Raw genomic sequence first — 17282 nt, forward strand, 5'->3', positions numbered from 1 at the left:
GATTTTAAACTGGAGCATTCATACAATCATAGAATCATAGTGTTGGAAGGGACCCAAGGGTCATCCAGTCCAACCCCTTTGCAATGCAGGAATCTCAGCTAAAGTATCCATGACAGATGGCCATCCAACCTCTGCATAAAAACCTCCAAGGAAGGAGAGTCCATTCACATTATGTGAAATAGGAATCATGAGGGAACTGAATTGTAGTCGTGCACTTAATGATACCAAAAGCAAACATAGTTGATCTCTAAGGTGCTACTGGAAGGAATTATTATTAATTTTTTTTGCTGAGCTATGTGCTACATATAATCTCTCAAAGAAGTATAGCTGAAAAATTTAGAAAAAAATAACTTCCTTGTCAAGAATGATGCAACCTCAAAGTCCAACAACACATTGGTGAAATAATAATCATTCTTATCACTCAGAAAATTGCTGCTTTCTATCCTCTGATCCACTGGAGATTCCAGAGCCTGTAAGCAAGATCAACAGTCAGCATTTGAAAAGAACTATAAAACCATTGTGTTACTCAGAATTTGATCTAGGCATAGGCTGGGCTTTTGAAATAATAACATGTACATTCCATTCCTTTGAAATACAGATTGAGGGTTAAAGTTACAGTTTTGGTTTCTTTGCTCATGATGCATAAAGATAGCTGCATGTTGATTTCAAACACTCCTCTTTACACAATGAAATGAGGATATACAAGAAATGCAGTGTTTGGTGACACGGATAGATAAGATGATATTTCTAAACATACAACCAGGATCTCAGTGCACTGATTCCCTAACTAGACATGTGGTAAACCTGTTTAGCAACAATACCATTCATCATTCAAGGATGTAGAAATACTAACAGCCACATACAATGCTGCATTTGGAAGCATGGGAATCTATGTTTGGAGGCAAAATTTTCTCAACAGGGTCATGCTAGTGGTCATGTTGCTGCTTGCACTGCTGTGTCATTCTGTATGTAAGACACATTCTATTAACTGCAGCATATTGGATGATCCTGTCCCTATTCCTCATGAATTTTACCAGCCAGGAAACCTTATCATTGGTGTCATTGTTTCTCAGGTTGTCTTCCTCTATAACCATCTCAGTTTCATGGAACAGCCTACACAGATCTTGATTAACGAACCCATGTAAGGCAATATTATTTATCTCGCACCCAATTTTTAATATGTGCAGACCATTATTATTAAGGAATGCTGTTCTTTATTTACTTTCTAGCGTCACAAAAGTGGCTTGGGTGCCTGCAGATGAGCAAGGATGAAGAATACATAATAATAATAATAATAATAATAATAATAATAATAATAATGTAATTTTATTAAACAGCTATTACTCTTATTACAGATCTGTGCCAAAGAACTACCAGCATATACTGGCCTTAGCATTTGCTGTCAAAGAGATCAATGAGAATCCCAACATCTTATCAAATATATCTCTAGGATTCCACATCCTCAATAGTTACTACACTGCAAGAATGACGTATAAAGCTACCCTGAACCTTCACTCCACACAACATAGGTTTGTCCCCAACTTCATTTGTGACAATCAGAACAATTTGATAGCCCTCGTTGGAGGATGCATCTCTGAAATCTCTGCCAATATTGCCGTCATTTCAGCAACCCGAAAGACTCCACAAGTAAGCTGTGTGCATGGGGATAAGGAGATTTCCCCTCTCTGGTACAGAATCTTTATTTCAGGAAATGGGTTCAGAGAAGGGTAATGAATCTGAAATGGATAATAAGACATTTAAGGGAAGTTTGAAAGAACTTTGTAGATTTAACATGCACCAGAAGAGGCTAAGTGGAGAGAGTGCGGTACTTCTCACATAGCTCCATGACTGTTGTATGAAAGAGGGCAAAAAACAGTCTATGCTGCCAGGAAGAAGTATGAGATTCTGGCTGAACATTAGATGAGCAATTTTTCTGCTTGATAAGATACTGAACAAGCATTACTTACACCCCATAAGCAGCGCTGACCCAACTTACTGCACATGCCTCCAAGAAGCTGATCCAAGACTCTCCCAAGATTGTGGTGAAGTCTTGGGAGATTCTACTAAATATTAAAAGAGTTAGCAATTCCTTGTGAGAGTTGACCAGCCAAGATTTGGTGATTGTAAGTAGTCTCCCTATGTGGCCCAGCCTCAGTCTTTGAATGGTTGCAGCCAGTCTAGTCAGTTGTCAGCAGCTGTAGATTGTCTGGCCAGGCAGCTACCAGCACTTCTTTCTCTTCTGTTTGAAGCATGGTGCCTTTTCAACTTCAGTCAGAAGAGAGGTTGATGGTCAGGGACTCTGCCAGGTTGCTGCCAGTTTTGCTGTGAAGCATCAAACCCAACATCTGCACTGAAGGTGGGGATTCAGTTGCATGAAAGCAGTGTTCCATGGCATTGCAGGGCACTGATCTAAAAATATAGTGCCCCAGCAGGAGCTCAAGCAGGAGCTCATTTTGACAATACAGCTCAGTGGTAGAAACTCAGTCATGTATGACAGAGGACAAGTGTGTGGCATTGCCTCTCCCAATCTGTTGCATGGGATAAGTGATTTCTTGTGGTTCATGATGGAAATTAATAATAATAATAATAATAATAATAATAATAATTTTTTGTTTGTATCCCACCCTCCCCTGCCAAGGCCAAGCTCAGAGTGGCTAACATCATAAAAACAACACAATATGCATGAAAACAGACATCAATTAATTACAATACATCTTAAAATTTATTCAGACAAGTTAAAAAATACTGCTGTGAAAAAGAAAGTAGTTCCTCAAACAGGCTGGGCAGTCAACTCTTGCAAATCTTTAAACTCTTGATTTGCAGAGGATGATAGAACATATGGCCCAAATAACTCCTGCGCCTCTGTGATTCAATAATTAAGAATGATCTTGTCTTCTTTTAAAAAAAATGCTTATGCATTTGATTTCAGCTCACCTATGGATCATTTTTGCCACTACAAGGTACAAAACTTCTATTTCCATTTTTGTACCAGATGGTCCCAGATGAAATATATCAGCATATAGGAGTTGCACGGTTACTTCAGCATTTTGGATGGACATGGATTGGGCTCGTGGCTGTGGATGATGACAAAGGGGATAGGTTTTTACAGGCAATTGTGCCAATGCTTTCCCAGAATGGCATCTGTTATGCATTCATAGTAAGATTACCAAAATGGAATTATGTGGATGAGATGGTAGACTATGGTTTACAGCATTCAGTAAATTATGCAATTGTCTTTGAGCAAAACCCCAGAGTATTTTTTATTTATGGAGAGCCTCCGTCCTTTCAGGTTTTGAGATTAATGCTGCTTGTAGCACCCTTAATGGAATATCCACCTCTGGGTAAAGTGTGGATTATTACATCCCACTGGGATTTTGCATCACTGTCTGTTCAGAAGAATTGGGAAATACAGACTTTCCATGGTTCCATATCCTTTACAGTTCACGCAAATCAGCTATTAGGATTCCAAAAGTTCATTCAGATGTTAAAACCTTTCTGGGCCAAAGAAGATGGTTTTATAAAGGACTTCTGGGAACAGGCATTCACTTGTTCATTCATAGCCTCTAAGGAGCAGGAGGAAGAGGAGAAGAAAACCTGTACTGGGGATGAGATGTTGGAGAGCCTTCCTGGGATTCTGTTTGAAATGCACATGACTGGCCACAGCTACAATGTCTACAATGCTGTCTATGCTGTGGCACATGCTTTGCAGGCCATATACAAATTGAACTCCAAACACAGAAGATTGGGAGAGAGATGGACATTTCAGAACATGCAACTGTGGCAGGTCATTACACATCAATACTTTTGTTTAAAAAGTAGCCTAGCTTTGGAAACAGAGGGAGAAGGAAGTGTAAGTTTGCATAAATCAGTTACATTAAAATGCATGCAGATTTCTTTTTGGTTATAGGTAAGACTCTGGAGTTTTAAAACCAATGGCCATCCCTGGAATCAAATGGATGGACATGGCAGACAGAGGGAGCAAATCATTACATCTACTGTTCAAATATGACATACCTTTGTGACGCTTCCTAAAATAATTTCAAAACTAACTCCGTCTTTTGTTCCTCTTTTAACATAGATTCATCATTTTCTTAAGAGCATCTTATTTAATAACAGTGCTGGAGACATTGTGCGCTTTGACAGTAATCAAGAAATAGTTGCAGGTTTTGATGTTACAAACTGGTTGATGTTCCCCAATGGATCTGTTGTTAGAGTAAAAGTTGGAAGACTGGAGCCTCAGGCTCCTCCTGGCAAGGAATTAACCATTCATGATGACCAAATTGAATGGCATCCAAGTTTTAATCAGGTGAAATTTACCAGAAAATACTTGAGTTTATACTGTAGTACCTAGAAAACACCAGGGGACTAATTTGCTGTAGTGGACAGCCTTCTCTATTCATGTTGAATTCTGGAACATGCACAGAGCAGGCATGGTTGATGCATTCATACAGATGGCTCCCCACTGCACACATTTATCTCCCAAGCAGTGGGAAGAGTGATACAAAGTTGTGTCAAATGCTTTGTCCTCATTCCCTTCTTACATGATTCAAATTAGATGGTAGTTGACTGATGAATGAGGAAATCTAATCTCTTATTGCTCATCTTCCATTTATGATTCCATTTAGGTGCTGCCTGTTTCTGTGTGCAATGACAACTGTTGCCCTGGCTATAGCAGGAAAAAGAAAGAGGGAGAGAAATTTTGTTGCTATGATTGTGCTCGGTGTCCAGAAGGGATGATCTCTGTCAAGAAGGGTAAAAGGCACAATGTATAGTGATACCAAAACATTTTCATAACACGACATAATGGTTATATTTTGAGAATGCATATGCCCTGAATACTTTTAAAAGTCATTTGCAATATAAATTTTATAGGTTGAAATGGAGTATATAAATGTAATAATACATTTAAAAGCATATTGTTGTCACAACCCATAGGATCAAATATTGGATGAATATTTCAGTGTATGTGGCCACATGATGTGAACTCTTGCAATGATGTGACGAGCAGCTTGCTCACTTCGTATGTGTCCTTCCTAGCTGATGAAGGACAATTAGACAGAGGGTTGACTAGATGGATCTCAGGAGGGGTGAGCATGTCTCTATGTGATGGAGTTGTTCCAATTGGCCTTAAACTGGTGGTGGTGGTGCATCCACTTCTGTAGAAGCCCACCTTAGACCCTATAATGACTACTTTCTGGATATGAATATGAACACCTTGGGAAGATGGTGAAGAGGGTGTGGTGGGGCAAATGGAGGAGTACCTCCAACCTACCTAAAGAGTTATGTCCACATAACAGCATGGTCCTTGTTCTATGGTGTCCTTGTGTCCCCAGTGCTGAGGCCCATGAAGCTGCTAGGAGTGGTTATTAGGAGTTTGGCCAAAGTGTCATCAGTATGCTAATGACACACAGCTGTATTTCTCCATAAAGTCTAATTCAGGATAAGCTGTACAGTGGTACCTCTGCTTAAGTATTTAATTCGTTCCTGAGGTCCGTTCTTAACCTGAAACTGTTCTTAACCTGGAGCACCACTTTAGCTAAAGGGACCTCCCGCTGTCGCTGTGCCGGCAGAGCACAATTTCTGTTATTATCCTGAAGCAAAGTTCTTAACCTGAAGCGTTATTTCTGGGTTAGCGGAGTCTGTAACCTGAAGGGTATGTAACCCGAGGTACCACTGTATATGATCTGATCCTTGGCAAAGTGATGGCAGTCCATAAAGTGAGATTGAACCCTGGGAAGAACAAAGCACTATATGTAGGCGATTCCCATATATGGGAGATTGATCTATTCTGTATTCTGGATGGCTCACTCTGAAATAATAGGTTTGCCATTTAGGGGTGCTCCTGGGTCCAACTATGGTAGCCTGAAAATTTGCAGCTGATATTTCAATTATCAATAATCTTGGATAGGAATAATATGACCACAATGATTTATGCACTAGTAACCTCAATATCTAGCTATTCCAGTGTGCTCTGTGTGGGGGGCGAACAGAAGTAGATGCTACAGATGTTGCAAAATGTTGAGGCTAGAGTGTTTATGGGGGCAGACTGCCACCAACAAAAATATGCCTGTTAAAACTGCATATTGTTAAAACTAGAAAGTACTGCAAGGGTGTTTAAAATGACGATTTATCCCACTATCTCTCATGACAACATTGCCATCCTGTGGAAATATGGAAGTCCTTTCTCCTAGAGTGATTCAAATGACTATAATAACACAATCGGAGAACTATCACTTGCTCTCAGAACTGAGAGCTTTGGAAAGAAATTGGTCAACTTCTTCAACACTCTTCACTTTTTTTCAGATATGGATGCCTGTATCAAATGTCCAGAAGACCAACATCCAAACAAGGGCCAAACTAAATGCACTGCTAAAGTTCTAAGTTTCCTCTCTTACAAAGAAGATTTAGGGGTCATCTTAGCAATCTTGACTATTGCTTTTTCCTTGATCACCATTTTAGTTCTTGGCATTTTTATGAAGCACAAAGAGACCCCAATAGTTAAAGCCAACAACCGGACCCTCACCTACATCCTGCTCATCTCTCTCCTCCTTTGTTTCCTCAGCTCCTTACTCTTTATTGGGAAGCCTGGAAATGTGATCTGCCTTCTCAGACAATCGCTGTTTGCTTTCATATTCTCTGTGGCCCTTTCCAGCATTTTGGCAAAAACCATCACCGTGGTTATGGCATTTATGGCAACCAAGCCAGGTTCAAAAATGAGAAAATGGATAGGGAAAAGATTGACAAATTATATCATCCTTTCCTGCTCCTTTCTTCAAGTTGCCATATGTGCTCTTTGGTTAAGTACTTCCCCTCCATTCCCAGACAAAGATATGCACACAGCAAAGGCAGAAATCATACTAGAATGTAATGAAGGTTCAGCTACCATGTTTTATTGTGTCTTGGGCTATATGGGTTTCCTGGCCATCGTCAGCCTCATTGTGGCTTTCCTTGCTAGGAAATTACCCGACAGTTTCAATGAAACCAAATTTATCACTTTCAGCATGTTGGTGTTTTGCAGTGTATGGTTATCCTTTGTTCCAACCTACCTGAGCACCAAAGGAAAATACACGGTAGCTGTGGAAATCTTCTCCATCTTGTCTTCCAGTTCTGGGTTACTGTGTTGCATTTTTTCTCCTAAATGTTATGTCATTATTTTGAGACCTGAGCTAAACAACAAGGAGCAATTAATAAGGAAAATAAAATGAAAGCATATACGGTATCTATGTCTTCATTCTGCTCCATCTCTCTCTCTCTCTCTCTCTCTCTCTCTCTCTCTCTCTCTGTGTGTGTATGTGTGTGCATGCGTGCATGCATGTGTGTCTATCATCTATCTATCTATCATCTATCTATCTATCATCTATCTATCTCTCATCTATCTCTCATTCTCATCTATCTCTCATCTCTCATCTATCATCTGTCTGTCTATCTATCTATCTATCTATCTATCTATCATCTATCTATCTCCATCACCTATATTTTTTCTGTAAAAGTTATCTTCATATTCTGTTTTTCTGAGTTATCCTCATATTCTGTTTTACTGGGTTGCATCATTCCCTCTTTATGCTACATCATTGTGTTGGGCCAAGTTGAAGAACTGTGAGATGGGATTTATTATGCCCACTTCATTCTGCTCCTATGTTGATATGTAGAAATGACAGAGATATATTGAGAAATTTTGCATAGGTTTATGTTCAAGTAAACATGTCTCAGATAATGCTTGCAAGTAGAGCTGAGACACACACATTTCACCCAGTGTGTCTGCCCGCCTACATTCTGCTAGACAAGCCCCCCCCCCTCCCCAGATTATTGCTGTTTGATTTTTTAGAAGAAATGTCTGAGAGTGCTATATGTGCAGATACTCAGCTCAAGGGCTGACAGGTCTTGGTATCCCCTCATGGTGATCTTGGTAGGTCACCCAGATGCAGTGCAATTCAAAGGGTAACCCTTAATCCTGCTGAACCCCATCATCTAACCATCAACCAGCAATTTGGCTCATTGATTTCAGGATATACCTCCAATGCCTACATCAAACCTTCTGACACCTGTAATCAATAAAGTTGTGACCATATTTCATATTGTGCTGTATGTGCATCCTCTCTGCCACTGGCTCCATTGTGCCTGGACCCACAACATTGGGCCAGCATGGGGTAGCATGGAGGGGATCTTTCCCAAATGGTACCTCTCCTCCTTCCCCTACAACTGATAATGAAGTGAAGATGTTACTATCATAGTGAAACAAGTCTCTCTGGGCAGCCTATCAGTTTCGGAAGAATAGACTGGCACATGTATTCTATCTTAATATGAGCCATTACTTTTATCTAATTCCCATGCTGTGTCATTGGAGCTGTAAAATTGATTCCATGCCCACACCTTGTCCCTAATTCTAGGCCAGAGGATCTAGGACAGCAAATGCCAACCTCAGGATACACCGAGGTAGCTGTGGAAAGTCTTGCTTCTAAGGCCACACTCCTCACATGTCCTTCTTTTTTGTTTTTGCCTGGCTTGAATGCGTCTGTGAAGCCTGATAATGCCTCTTGTATACCTTGATGGAGGGTCAAGAGGGGTGTTTGAATGTATATAAAAACCAACCTATTGTACAAAGATAATGTTTACATTCATTGCTGTGCTCTGTTTTGCCTCTGGCTCCCAAAAGATTGCCCAGATGGGAGTGTGGCCATCTGGCTGAGGAAGGCCCCACACCCCTGCAGTAAATGCAGACATGCCTAAAACAGAAGACAACTCACGTCACTTCTCCACAGAGTTTGGATAAGGAGTGTAAACACAAAGTCATAGAAGGTCCAAACAATGCCAAAAGTGCAATTGTAACAAAGGACAAATAAAGAACAAGAACATACAGTTGGATAAATTCATTAAAGTGTGAGGAGAGCATCTGGAACTGAAAGCTACATTTGACCTGAGACTTAGGTTCCCCATACTAATATTTTGTAATGCACATAAATAATGCTGCATAAATATTTTAATAATAACAAAAATAATAGCAATAACAATAACAGGGACATTCAGTAATTAGGCACAGTCTCTTAAAAGAGATGAAACCATCCTTCAAGTTATGTGAAATGTGAATGAACTGTGGGATGAACTATTGAGACTATTGACTATTGAGCTGTAGCATTTTGTTCATGCATGATGTAACTTCAGAAGCCAGCAGGACACTGGGAAAACAATTTTCTTCTCTATCATTATCAAAATTATTGGTTTGCATTGTCTTATGCAAAAGATATCCAGAGTCCATTAGCAAGATCAACAATGAACATCTGAAAAGAGATATTAGAGTCTGGATCTAGGCATTGACAGAACTCTATCGTATTGTTGTTTCAAAGTGTTTCCACCAGCTGACTCCACCATTATTTTTTTAACAAAAATATGTATACTGTGGTTATCTATATTCTTCATTCCTTCTCCTGATGCTCTTATTAGACAAATGTTTTGTTCACTCTTCATCAGGTACCTCCATCATCAATTTTTTAAAACAACAGTTCTGATTTACAGAATTTGAGAATTCTGAAAAATTCAGAATTTTGGAGTCTCCTTCTTTGGAGGTCTTTAAGCAGAGGCTTGACAGCCATCTGTCAGGAATGCTTTGATGGTGTTTCCTGCTTGGCAGGGGGTTGGACTGGATGGCCCTTGTGGTCTCTTCCAACTCGATGATTCTATGATTCTATGATTCTATGAAGGTAACTCTTGCATAGTACCACAAAGCTATTGATGCCTGCAGCTGAATAGATAACAACAAAGATTTTGAAAAGAGAAAAAGAGTACTAAACGCTTATACTTCTCACTTAGAGTATAAATCAGTGAATGCTCTGATCAGGGAAACTGACAAAAAAGGAGCCATTATGAACTAAGTCAATGACCAAGATACTAATGCATAGATTCCCTAACAGCAACAAAATCATCCACCATCCAAGTGACTATGTAGCAAAACAGAGAAAAGCCGTATATAATGCTGTAGGTGGAAGCATGAGAATCTATATTTGGAGGGCATCCTTTGTCAATGGGATTATACAGGTGGTGGTGTTGCTGCTCATACTGCTGTGTCATACTGTAGGCAATGCACATTCTATTAACTGCAGTACACTTGACGATCCCCTCCCTATACCTCATAAATTTTACCAGCCAGGAGACCTTGTCATCGGTGAGATTGTTTCTCAAGTCTACTTCCACTATAATAACCTGTCTTTCGAGGAACAGCCTATTCATGTATTGATTGATGAACCTATGTAAGGAAACATTTATTTCTTATTCTGTAATAATTTCAGGTGACATTCACCATTATGCAGCTTTGTGATTATTTTTACTTTGTGTGAAAAAGTGGTATCCCCACAGCATTTGGACTACTGTTTATTTTTGCTTTCTGCATTATGTCCCTGCATTATGTTCCTGTTAAGTAATCACTAATAGCCTTTCCACCAGACACTCCAGAGAAATAAATAGATCCTGTATATTTCTGTAGGATTTCTGCAGGATAACAACATAGTAGATTGTGCTCTTGTTATATTCTGTTACTCCTGTTCTTTCCACATTTTGTTTCCTCTCATCCTTTGCCACTATATATACCCTCCTCCCTGCACTTCCAATCTTCTGACTCTTTCAATATTCAATTTCATATTATATTTTAGAAATGCTGCCATGTTTCATTCCTCCAATTGTTTCCAGCCTATTCCCATTTTACAAAAGGACAAACCTGACTTCGTTTCTAAAACTTAAAACGCTCTGGAGGGGAAACATGCAATCAAAAGTGACCTTCCTAATGGATGTGCAAACATGACCCCATTTGTTATTCATACTTTTAAATTTAAAAGTGCATTATGAAAGTGCTACTTTCATAATGGTGAAAGGGTCTGGTGACTTCTGTTTCAGTGTATCTGAAGAAGTGTGCATGCACACAAAAGCTCATACCAAGAACAAACTTAGTTGGTCTCTAAGGTGCTACCGGAAGGAATTTTTTATTTTTTATTTTGTTTTGCTACTTTTTAGTTCATCTTGATGATATTGTTTCTGTGCCAAGGAAATTACTCCAATAGCCGCAGGGAGCAGTTTCCAAAGCACTTTTACTATTCCAAAATATTGCAGAATTTTAGTTCTTGCTGTTTCAGATATAGTGTCTTACTTTCTTAATTTCACTAAGTTACATTTCTTCAAACTATAATACCTTACGGTTTTAAGCTGATACTTGAAAGCATGTAGATGAGTACAATGCATTTGTTGTTGTCATAGTTGTTTCATGGTTGTTTTTCTTTTTACTCTAACTCTTATTACAGATCTGTGCCTAAGAACTTTCAGCACATCCTGGCCTTAGCATTTGCTGTCAAAGAGATCAACGAGAATCCCAACATTTTATCAAACATTTCCCTGGGATTTCACATCCTCAATAGCTACTACTCTACAAAGATGACCTACAAGGCCACTCTGAGCCTGCTTTCGTCACAGCATAGGTTTGTCCCCAACTTCAACTGTCACAACAAGAGCAATCTGATAGCTCTTATTGGAGGATGCATCTCTGAAATTTCTACCAACGTGGCCATAATTTCAGCCATTCACAAGACACCACAGGTCAGCTGTGCGCATGGGGCATAAAGATTTCATATTTGTGACACATCATCTTGATTTCAGCCAAACATTCTCTGTGATATTTTGCTTAGCAAGCTAATTGAATGCATACTAGAAATATTGAAGTATTTGGGTCATAAAACCTTTGACCCAAGTAGTGCTGCTGCCCGGAGCTGTAATCAATCAACTTTATGATCCAGCCTGGCATCTATGGCCGTCTAGTCATGCTCCTCTCTCAGGCTGCGCGTTTCAAAACCTGTCTTCAGTAGCAGAGTCGGCACAGGGACACGATGGCTTTTAGGTCTGCTTCTCCAGTGGTGTCTTAAAATAAATCAACTGGACACCAGTGCTACTAAACTAACAGCTTTATTGTAGTAGCACACACAAAACGTCCTAAAGACGCAAGCTGCATGTCTGCAGCTTTCTCTCTCATACATCAAAAGCAAACTAACACAGAACAAGGGGAAAACGAAACCAAACCTCCCCTTTTTCCAGACAAAGGAAAAAATACCCGTATAGCTGTGGGCGAGGCACCCAGGATCAGAACGCCTGCTGGTGAACAGTTAACTCTGTGATGACCAGAAAACCTGGCAAGAAAGGTAGTACAATCAGGTGAATTCAATGCTTTTGGGATAACAGTTAACTTCAGAAGAGTCCTACCAGATCAGGCCAAAACTTAATATTGGGGCCTCATATAATCAACCACAGTTAAATTCAATGAAGGCAAAATATTGTATTTAGGGGTGAGCTCCCATTGCTCTGTTCCAGCTCCTGCCAACCTAGCAGTTTGAAAGTGCACCAGTGCAAGTAGATAAATAGGCACCACTGCAGCGGAAAGCTAAATGCCATTTCTGTGCACTCTGGCACTCGTCACGGTCCTCCGTGCGCCAGTAGCGGTTTAGTCATGCTGGCCACATGACCAGGAAAACTGTGGACAAATGGCGGCTCCCTCGGCCTGAAAGCAAGATGAGCGCTGCACCCCATAGCCACCTTTGACTGGCCCTAACCGTCCAGGGGTCCTTTACCTTTACCCTTTATTGTGCTTAAGACACCTGCTTTGGCAGCAGTAAATGTGAAAGGGATCTCCAGGTTAAAATTGATCTCAAGCTAAATTTGAGTCAGCAGTGTCACATAGTTGCAAAAAGTCTCCTGCAGCACTAAACTATGGTAAACAGAAACATAGTTTTTAATTCACAGAAAGTACCCTGAATTTGTGTCTGTCTCAAGGGGTCCCTGTGGGACTTCAAGGATCTGCCCTGACAAATGTAGGGTGGAGAAAACAGGTGCAGTTTCAGCTGTGATTTTACCCCACTAAATATCTCATAAGTCTTTTCTCCAGGAGTGTGTGGCTTATTGTTTCTGGGTCTTGGTTCTGTACTATAAAAGGGATGTAAACAAACTGGAAGCAGTGCAGGAAAGGTTGGCATTGCTCTCAGAAATAAATACTTTAAGGGAAAAAATCTATATGAAGTCTGCAGAAATTTGGACTAAGGGAGAACATTATAGCATTCTTCAAATATTCATAGTACCAGAAAGGACAGAAATAGAATATTGGGATAAATTTATTAATAGTAAAATTAGTTAATTGATGGAATCAATTGGCAGAGGGAGGCCTTCAGACAGTGGCTATAGTTCTTGCATCACACAGGGTGGCATTAAAGAACCCTACACATTATGATTGTATGATTTGAAATATATATATTTTTATTTCAGCTCACTTATGGATCATTTTTGACAACACAGGACGACAAAAGACTATTCCCTTTTCTGTACCAGATGGTACCAAATGAAGCTCACCAGCACAAAGGAGTTGTGAAGTTACTTCAGCATTTCAGATGGACATGGATTGGGCTCGTGGCTGTGGATGATGACAAAGGGAACAAGTTTTTACAGAAAATAGTGCCAATGCTTTCTCAGAATGGTATCTGTTATGCCTTCATTGTAAGACTACCAAAATACTCTTATGTAGATGAGTATATTGATATGCTTATAAAGCAATGGGAAAGCTATGTAACTGTCATCGAAAGAAATGCCAATGTTTTGCTCATATCTGGAGAATATCCATCCTTTCGAGTTTTGAGAATATTGCTGTTTCTAGCACCCTTCTTGCCAATGCCTCCTATTAGTAAAGTGTGGATTATTACATCCCAGTGGGATTTTGCATCACTGTCTGTTCAAAAGATATGGGATATACAATTTTTTCATGGTTCCATATCCTTTACAGTTCACTCAAATCAGCCCAAAGGATTCCAAAAGTTCATTCAGATGGTTAGACCTTCCTGGTTTAAAGGAGATGGTTTTATTCAGAACTTCTGGGAACAGGCATTCAGCTGTTCATTAAACGTGTCTAAATGGGAAGAGGAGAAAATTTGCACTGGAGAGGAGAATCTACAGAACCTTTCTGGAGTTCTGTTTGAAATGAAGATGACTGGGCACAGCTACAATGTCTACAATGCTGTCTATGCTGTGGCACATACTTTTCATGCTATATATAAATCCCATTCCAAACACAGAAGATTGGAAGAAAGAGACAGACTTTCTTTTCAGAATGTGCAACCATGTCAGGTAATTGCAAATCAACACTTATAAAAAGAAGTCCATATCTACATAAAACAAACTGTTCAACGTTATATTTTCTTTTTTTTGTAAATTCAAATAGAAATATTAAGTTGCCACATGTATTAACCCCAAAATGAATAGGACTTCCTTTGTGAAGCTCCTTGAAATGATTTCAGTGGTGTGTGTTTTTGTAGCTTTATTTATAATCCCCTTTTTTCTAGGTCCATCAACTTCTAAAAAGGGTCTCATTTAACAACAGTGCTGGAGACATTGTGCACTTTGATGACAATGGAGAACTAGTTTCAGGTTTTGATATTACAAACTGGCTAATGTTCCCTAATGGCTCAGTGGTTAGAGTTAAAATTGGAAGGCTGGAACCTCAGGCTCCTCTGGGCACAAAGTTATCTATTCATGATGAACTAATTGTGTGGCATCATAGCTTTAATCAGGTGAGACTGCAGGTGCTCAAACATTTAAAATGTTCAATTTCAACCTATTCAACTTTCTAGATGTAGTTCCTTGCCTTATTTGTAAAACTCCATATATATTATATTATATTATATTATATTATATTATATTATATTATATTATATTATATTATGTCATAATAAATTTGCCTAAAGGCAGGGAATATATGGAAATCATTCTTTCCCCCCCCCCCAAAGACTGAGGTCAATATCTGTCAAACAAATATGCAAAAACAACAGAGTGTTGGTATAAACTGTGACTATACATCTAACTCATTTAACCTTGAGCTTGATGCTTAAGGCTCAGGCAGGATTTAAGATTATTGCAGGATAAGAAAGGACTTTAAAAAAATGTACTGAACTGGTGAGGGAAATATTGAGGGACTGCAATTGAGCTGGGAAAGGGATTAGAGGATAAAATTAATGACACATCATAGGCTAACATGGGGCAAAAGATCTATGAGATCAACCTAAGGATGCTGAGAATTGTAGATCTGTGCGGGGCAAATCAAACTCCCCAGGATTCTTTAGGAGAAATTGTGTGATTGTGTGATTAAATGTATTTTAAATGTGTGTTAAATGATGACTATGCAGCGATAGAATCTCAGGTCTGAGATAAGCCCTTTCATCCCAACCCATTAATCATGACCACATTGATCCTCCCTGTCACCCTCTACATCCTGGGAGCTAACTATATGCTGTGGTGACTCTTTTCTACACATCAGGATTCTGAATCATGTGGGGTTCCAATACAGGTAGAGAAGGCTCCCCAATGCAGACATTCAGCCCTCAGCATGTGGAGAGTAGTAAGAAGTGAACGCTACAGAATGATTGAGTAGGGTTCTCCTGCCAAACTATTCTAATCACATGGAGGTGAATTACTGAAGAGGCTAATGTGTTATTGCCAATTTATTATTCTTTGCAGGTGCTGCCCTTGTCTGTGTGCAACAAAAACTGCAATCCTGGCTACAGCAGGAAAAAGAAAGAGGGAGAGAAATTTTGCTGCTATGATTGTGCTCTGTGTCCAGAAGGGATGATCTCTCATGAGAAGGGTAGGAGCCATAATGTACAGATATGAAGAAATGTTCATAATTATTTGAGAATATAGGTTATTATTATAACTACATTACAGATGAGGACTAAGACAGAATATATGCTTACCTGGGGCCCTGCTACATTACACTGCCAGTGGGTCCAGGGTGTCCACCATCTTTGGCACAGCCTTAGCCAAACCTACGCTTTCCTGTCATCAATAAAAGTTGTGGTCTAATTCAACCCAATACCAGTCTCAGTGTCCATTCTTGTGGCCCTTCCTGCACCTGTCGTGGCCATCATTCACCTGTGACAGTAAATACAAGAGCACAGCACAAACCACAAACACTTTGGGAAGCACAAAAGCTAATAATAATGAATTATTGCTTGTTCTAGTGAGTTGGTCTGTGACCATAAAAATAAATTCATTCATTCATTGCTTGTTCTATGTAATTATGCCAGTCGTCTCTCTTAGAGTTGGTCAAATGACTGCAAATAAAAGGAAAGGAAACAAAAGGAAATGCTCTCATGTTATAGGATGACATTACTTCAGATTGGAGCCTATGAAGCCAGGAAGCTGACTGGCAGTGGTTCTCCAGGATTTCAGGCAGGAGTCTTTTCCAGGGTTCATTTGCATACAAAGTAGATACTCTACCATTGAGTTACAGCTCTCTCTTCCCATCCCCCATTTTACAAGTTTGAACTAAGAAAATCTAAGCACCTTTTCCTTTCCTCCCTTCAGACATGGATGCCTGCGTCAAATGTCCAAAAGAACAGTATCCCAACAAGGACCAAAGTCAATGCACTCCCAAGGTTGTAAACTACCTCTCTTACAAAGAAGATTTAGGGATCATCTTAACTATATTGGCTATTTCTTTTTGTTTGATCACAAGTTTAGTACTTGGAATTTTTATAAAGTACAAGGACACTCCCATAGTCAAAGCTAACAACAGGACCCTCACCTACATCCTTCTCATCTCCCTCCTCCTTTGCTTCCTCTGCTCCTTGCTCTTCATTGGACAGCCTGGAAAAGTGACTTGTCTTTTCTGACAAACAGCTTTTGGCATGGTCTTCTCCGTGGCTCTTTCCTCTGTGTTGGCAAAGACTATCACTGTAGTTCTGGCATTCATGGCAACCAAACCAGGATCTAGAATGAGGAAATGGGTGGGGAAAGGACTAGCAAATTCTATTGTCCTTTCCTGCTCCCTCATTCAATCAGGAATTTGTACTCTTTGGTTAAGTACATCTCCCCCATTCCCTGATAAAGACATGCACTCACTGAAAGGGCAAATCATTGTGGAGTGTAATGAGGGCTTACCTACTATGTTTTATTGTGTTTTGAGCTATATGGGCATTCTGGCCATTGTCAGCTTTATTGTGGCTTTCTTAGCCAGGAAGTTACCTGATAGTTTCAATGAAGCCAAATTTATCACTTTCAGCATGTTGGTGTTTTGCAGTGTATGGTTATCCTTTGTACCAAGTTACATGAGCACCAAAGGAAAATTCATGATAGCTGTGGAGATCTTCTCCATCTTGTCTTCTGGTGCTGGATTACTGGGTTGCATCTTTTCCCCTAAATGCTACATTATTATGCTAAGGCCTCAGTTGAACAACAAGGAGCAACTAATAATAAGAAAAGGTGGTAGAATATAA

The 17282-nt window shown here is 39.7% G+C and overlaps 1 protein-coding gene and 1 pseudogene across 1 annotated transcript; both read left to right on the forward strand.

The window, feature by feature from the left end:
* Nucleotides 1-935: 935 nt before the first annotated feature.
* Nucleotides 936-7205, forward strand: LOC117057614 (vomeronasal type-2 receptor 26-like). The gene is made up of 6 exons (XM_033168457.1): nt 936-1141; nt 1356-1647; nt 2993-3217; nt 4079-4306; nt 4626-4752; nt 6304-7205. The coding sequence occupies exons 1-6, from the start codon at nt 936-938 to the stop codon at nt 7203-7205; spliced, it is 1980 nt and encodes a 659-aa protein (XP_033024348.1).
* Nucleotides 7206-9870: 2665 nt separating this feature from the next.
* On the forward strand, nt 9871-17282 carry LOC117057615 (annotated as a pseudogene).

Source organism: Lacerta agilis, chromosome 14 (genome assembly GCF_009819535.1).
Source record: "Lacerta agilis isolate rLacAgi1 chromosome 14, rLacAgi1.pri, whole genome shotgun sequence".
NCBI classification, from domain to species: domain Eukaryota; kingdom Metazoa; phylum Chordata; class Lepidosauria; order Squamata; family Lacertidae; genus Lacerta; species Lacerta agilis.

Coding starts and splice junctions, on each gene's coding strand:
- LOC117057614 (XM_033168457.1), top strand. CDS start 936: ATGTTGCTGCTTGCACTGCTGTGTCATTCTGTATGTAAGACACATTCT. Junction 3,218..4,078: donor ACTATGGTTTACAGCATTCA/GTAAATTATGCA, acceptor CTTTTAACATAG/ATTCATCATTTTCTTAAGAG. Junction 4,307..4,625: donor GGCATCCAAGTTTTAATCAG/GTGAAATTTACC, acceptor GATTCCATTTAG/GTGCTGCCTGTTTCTGTGTG.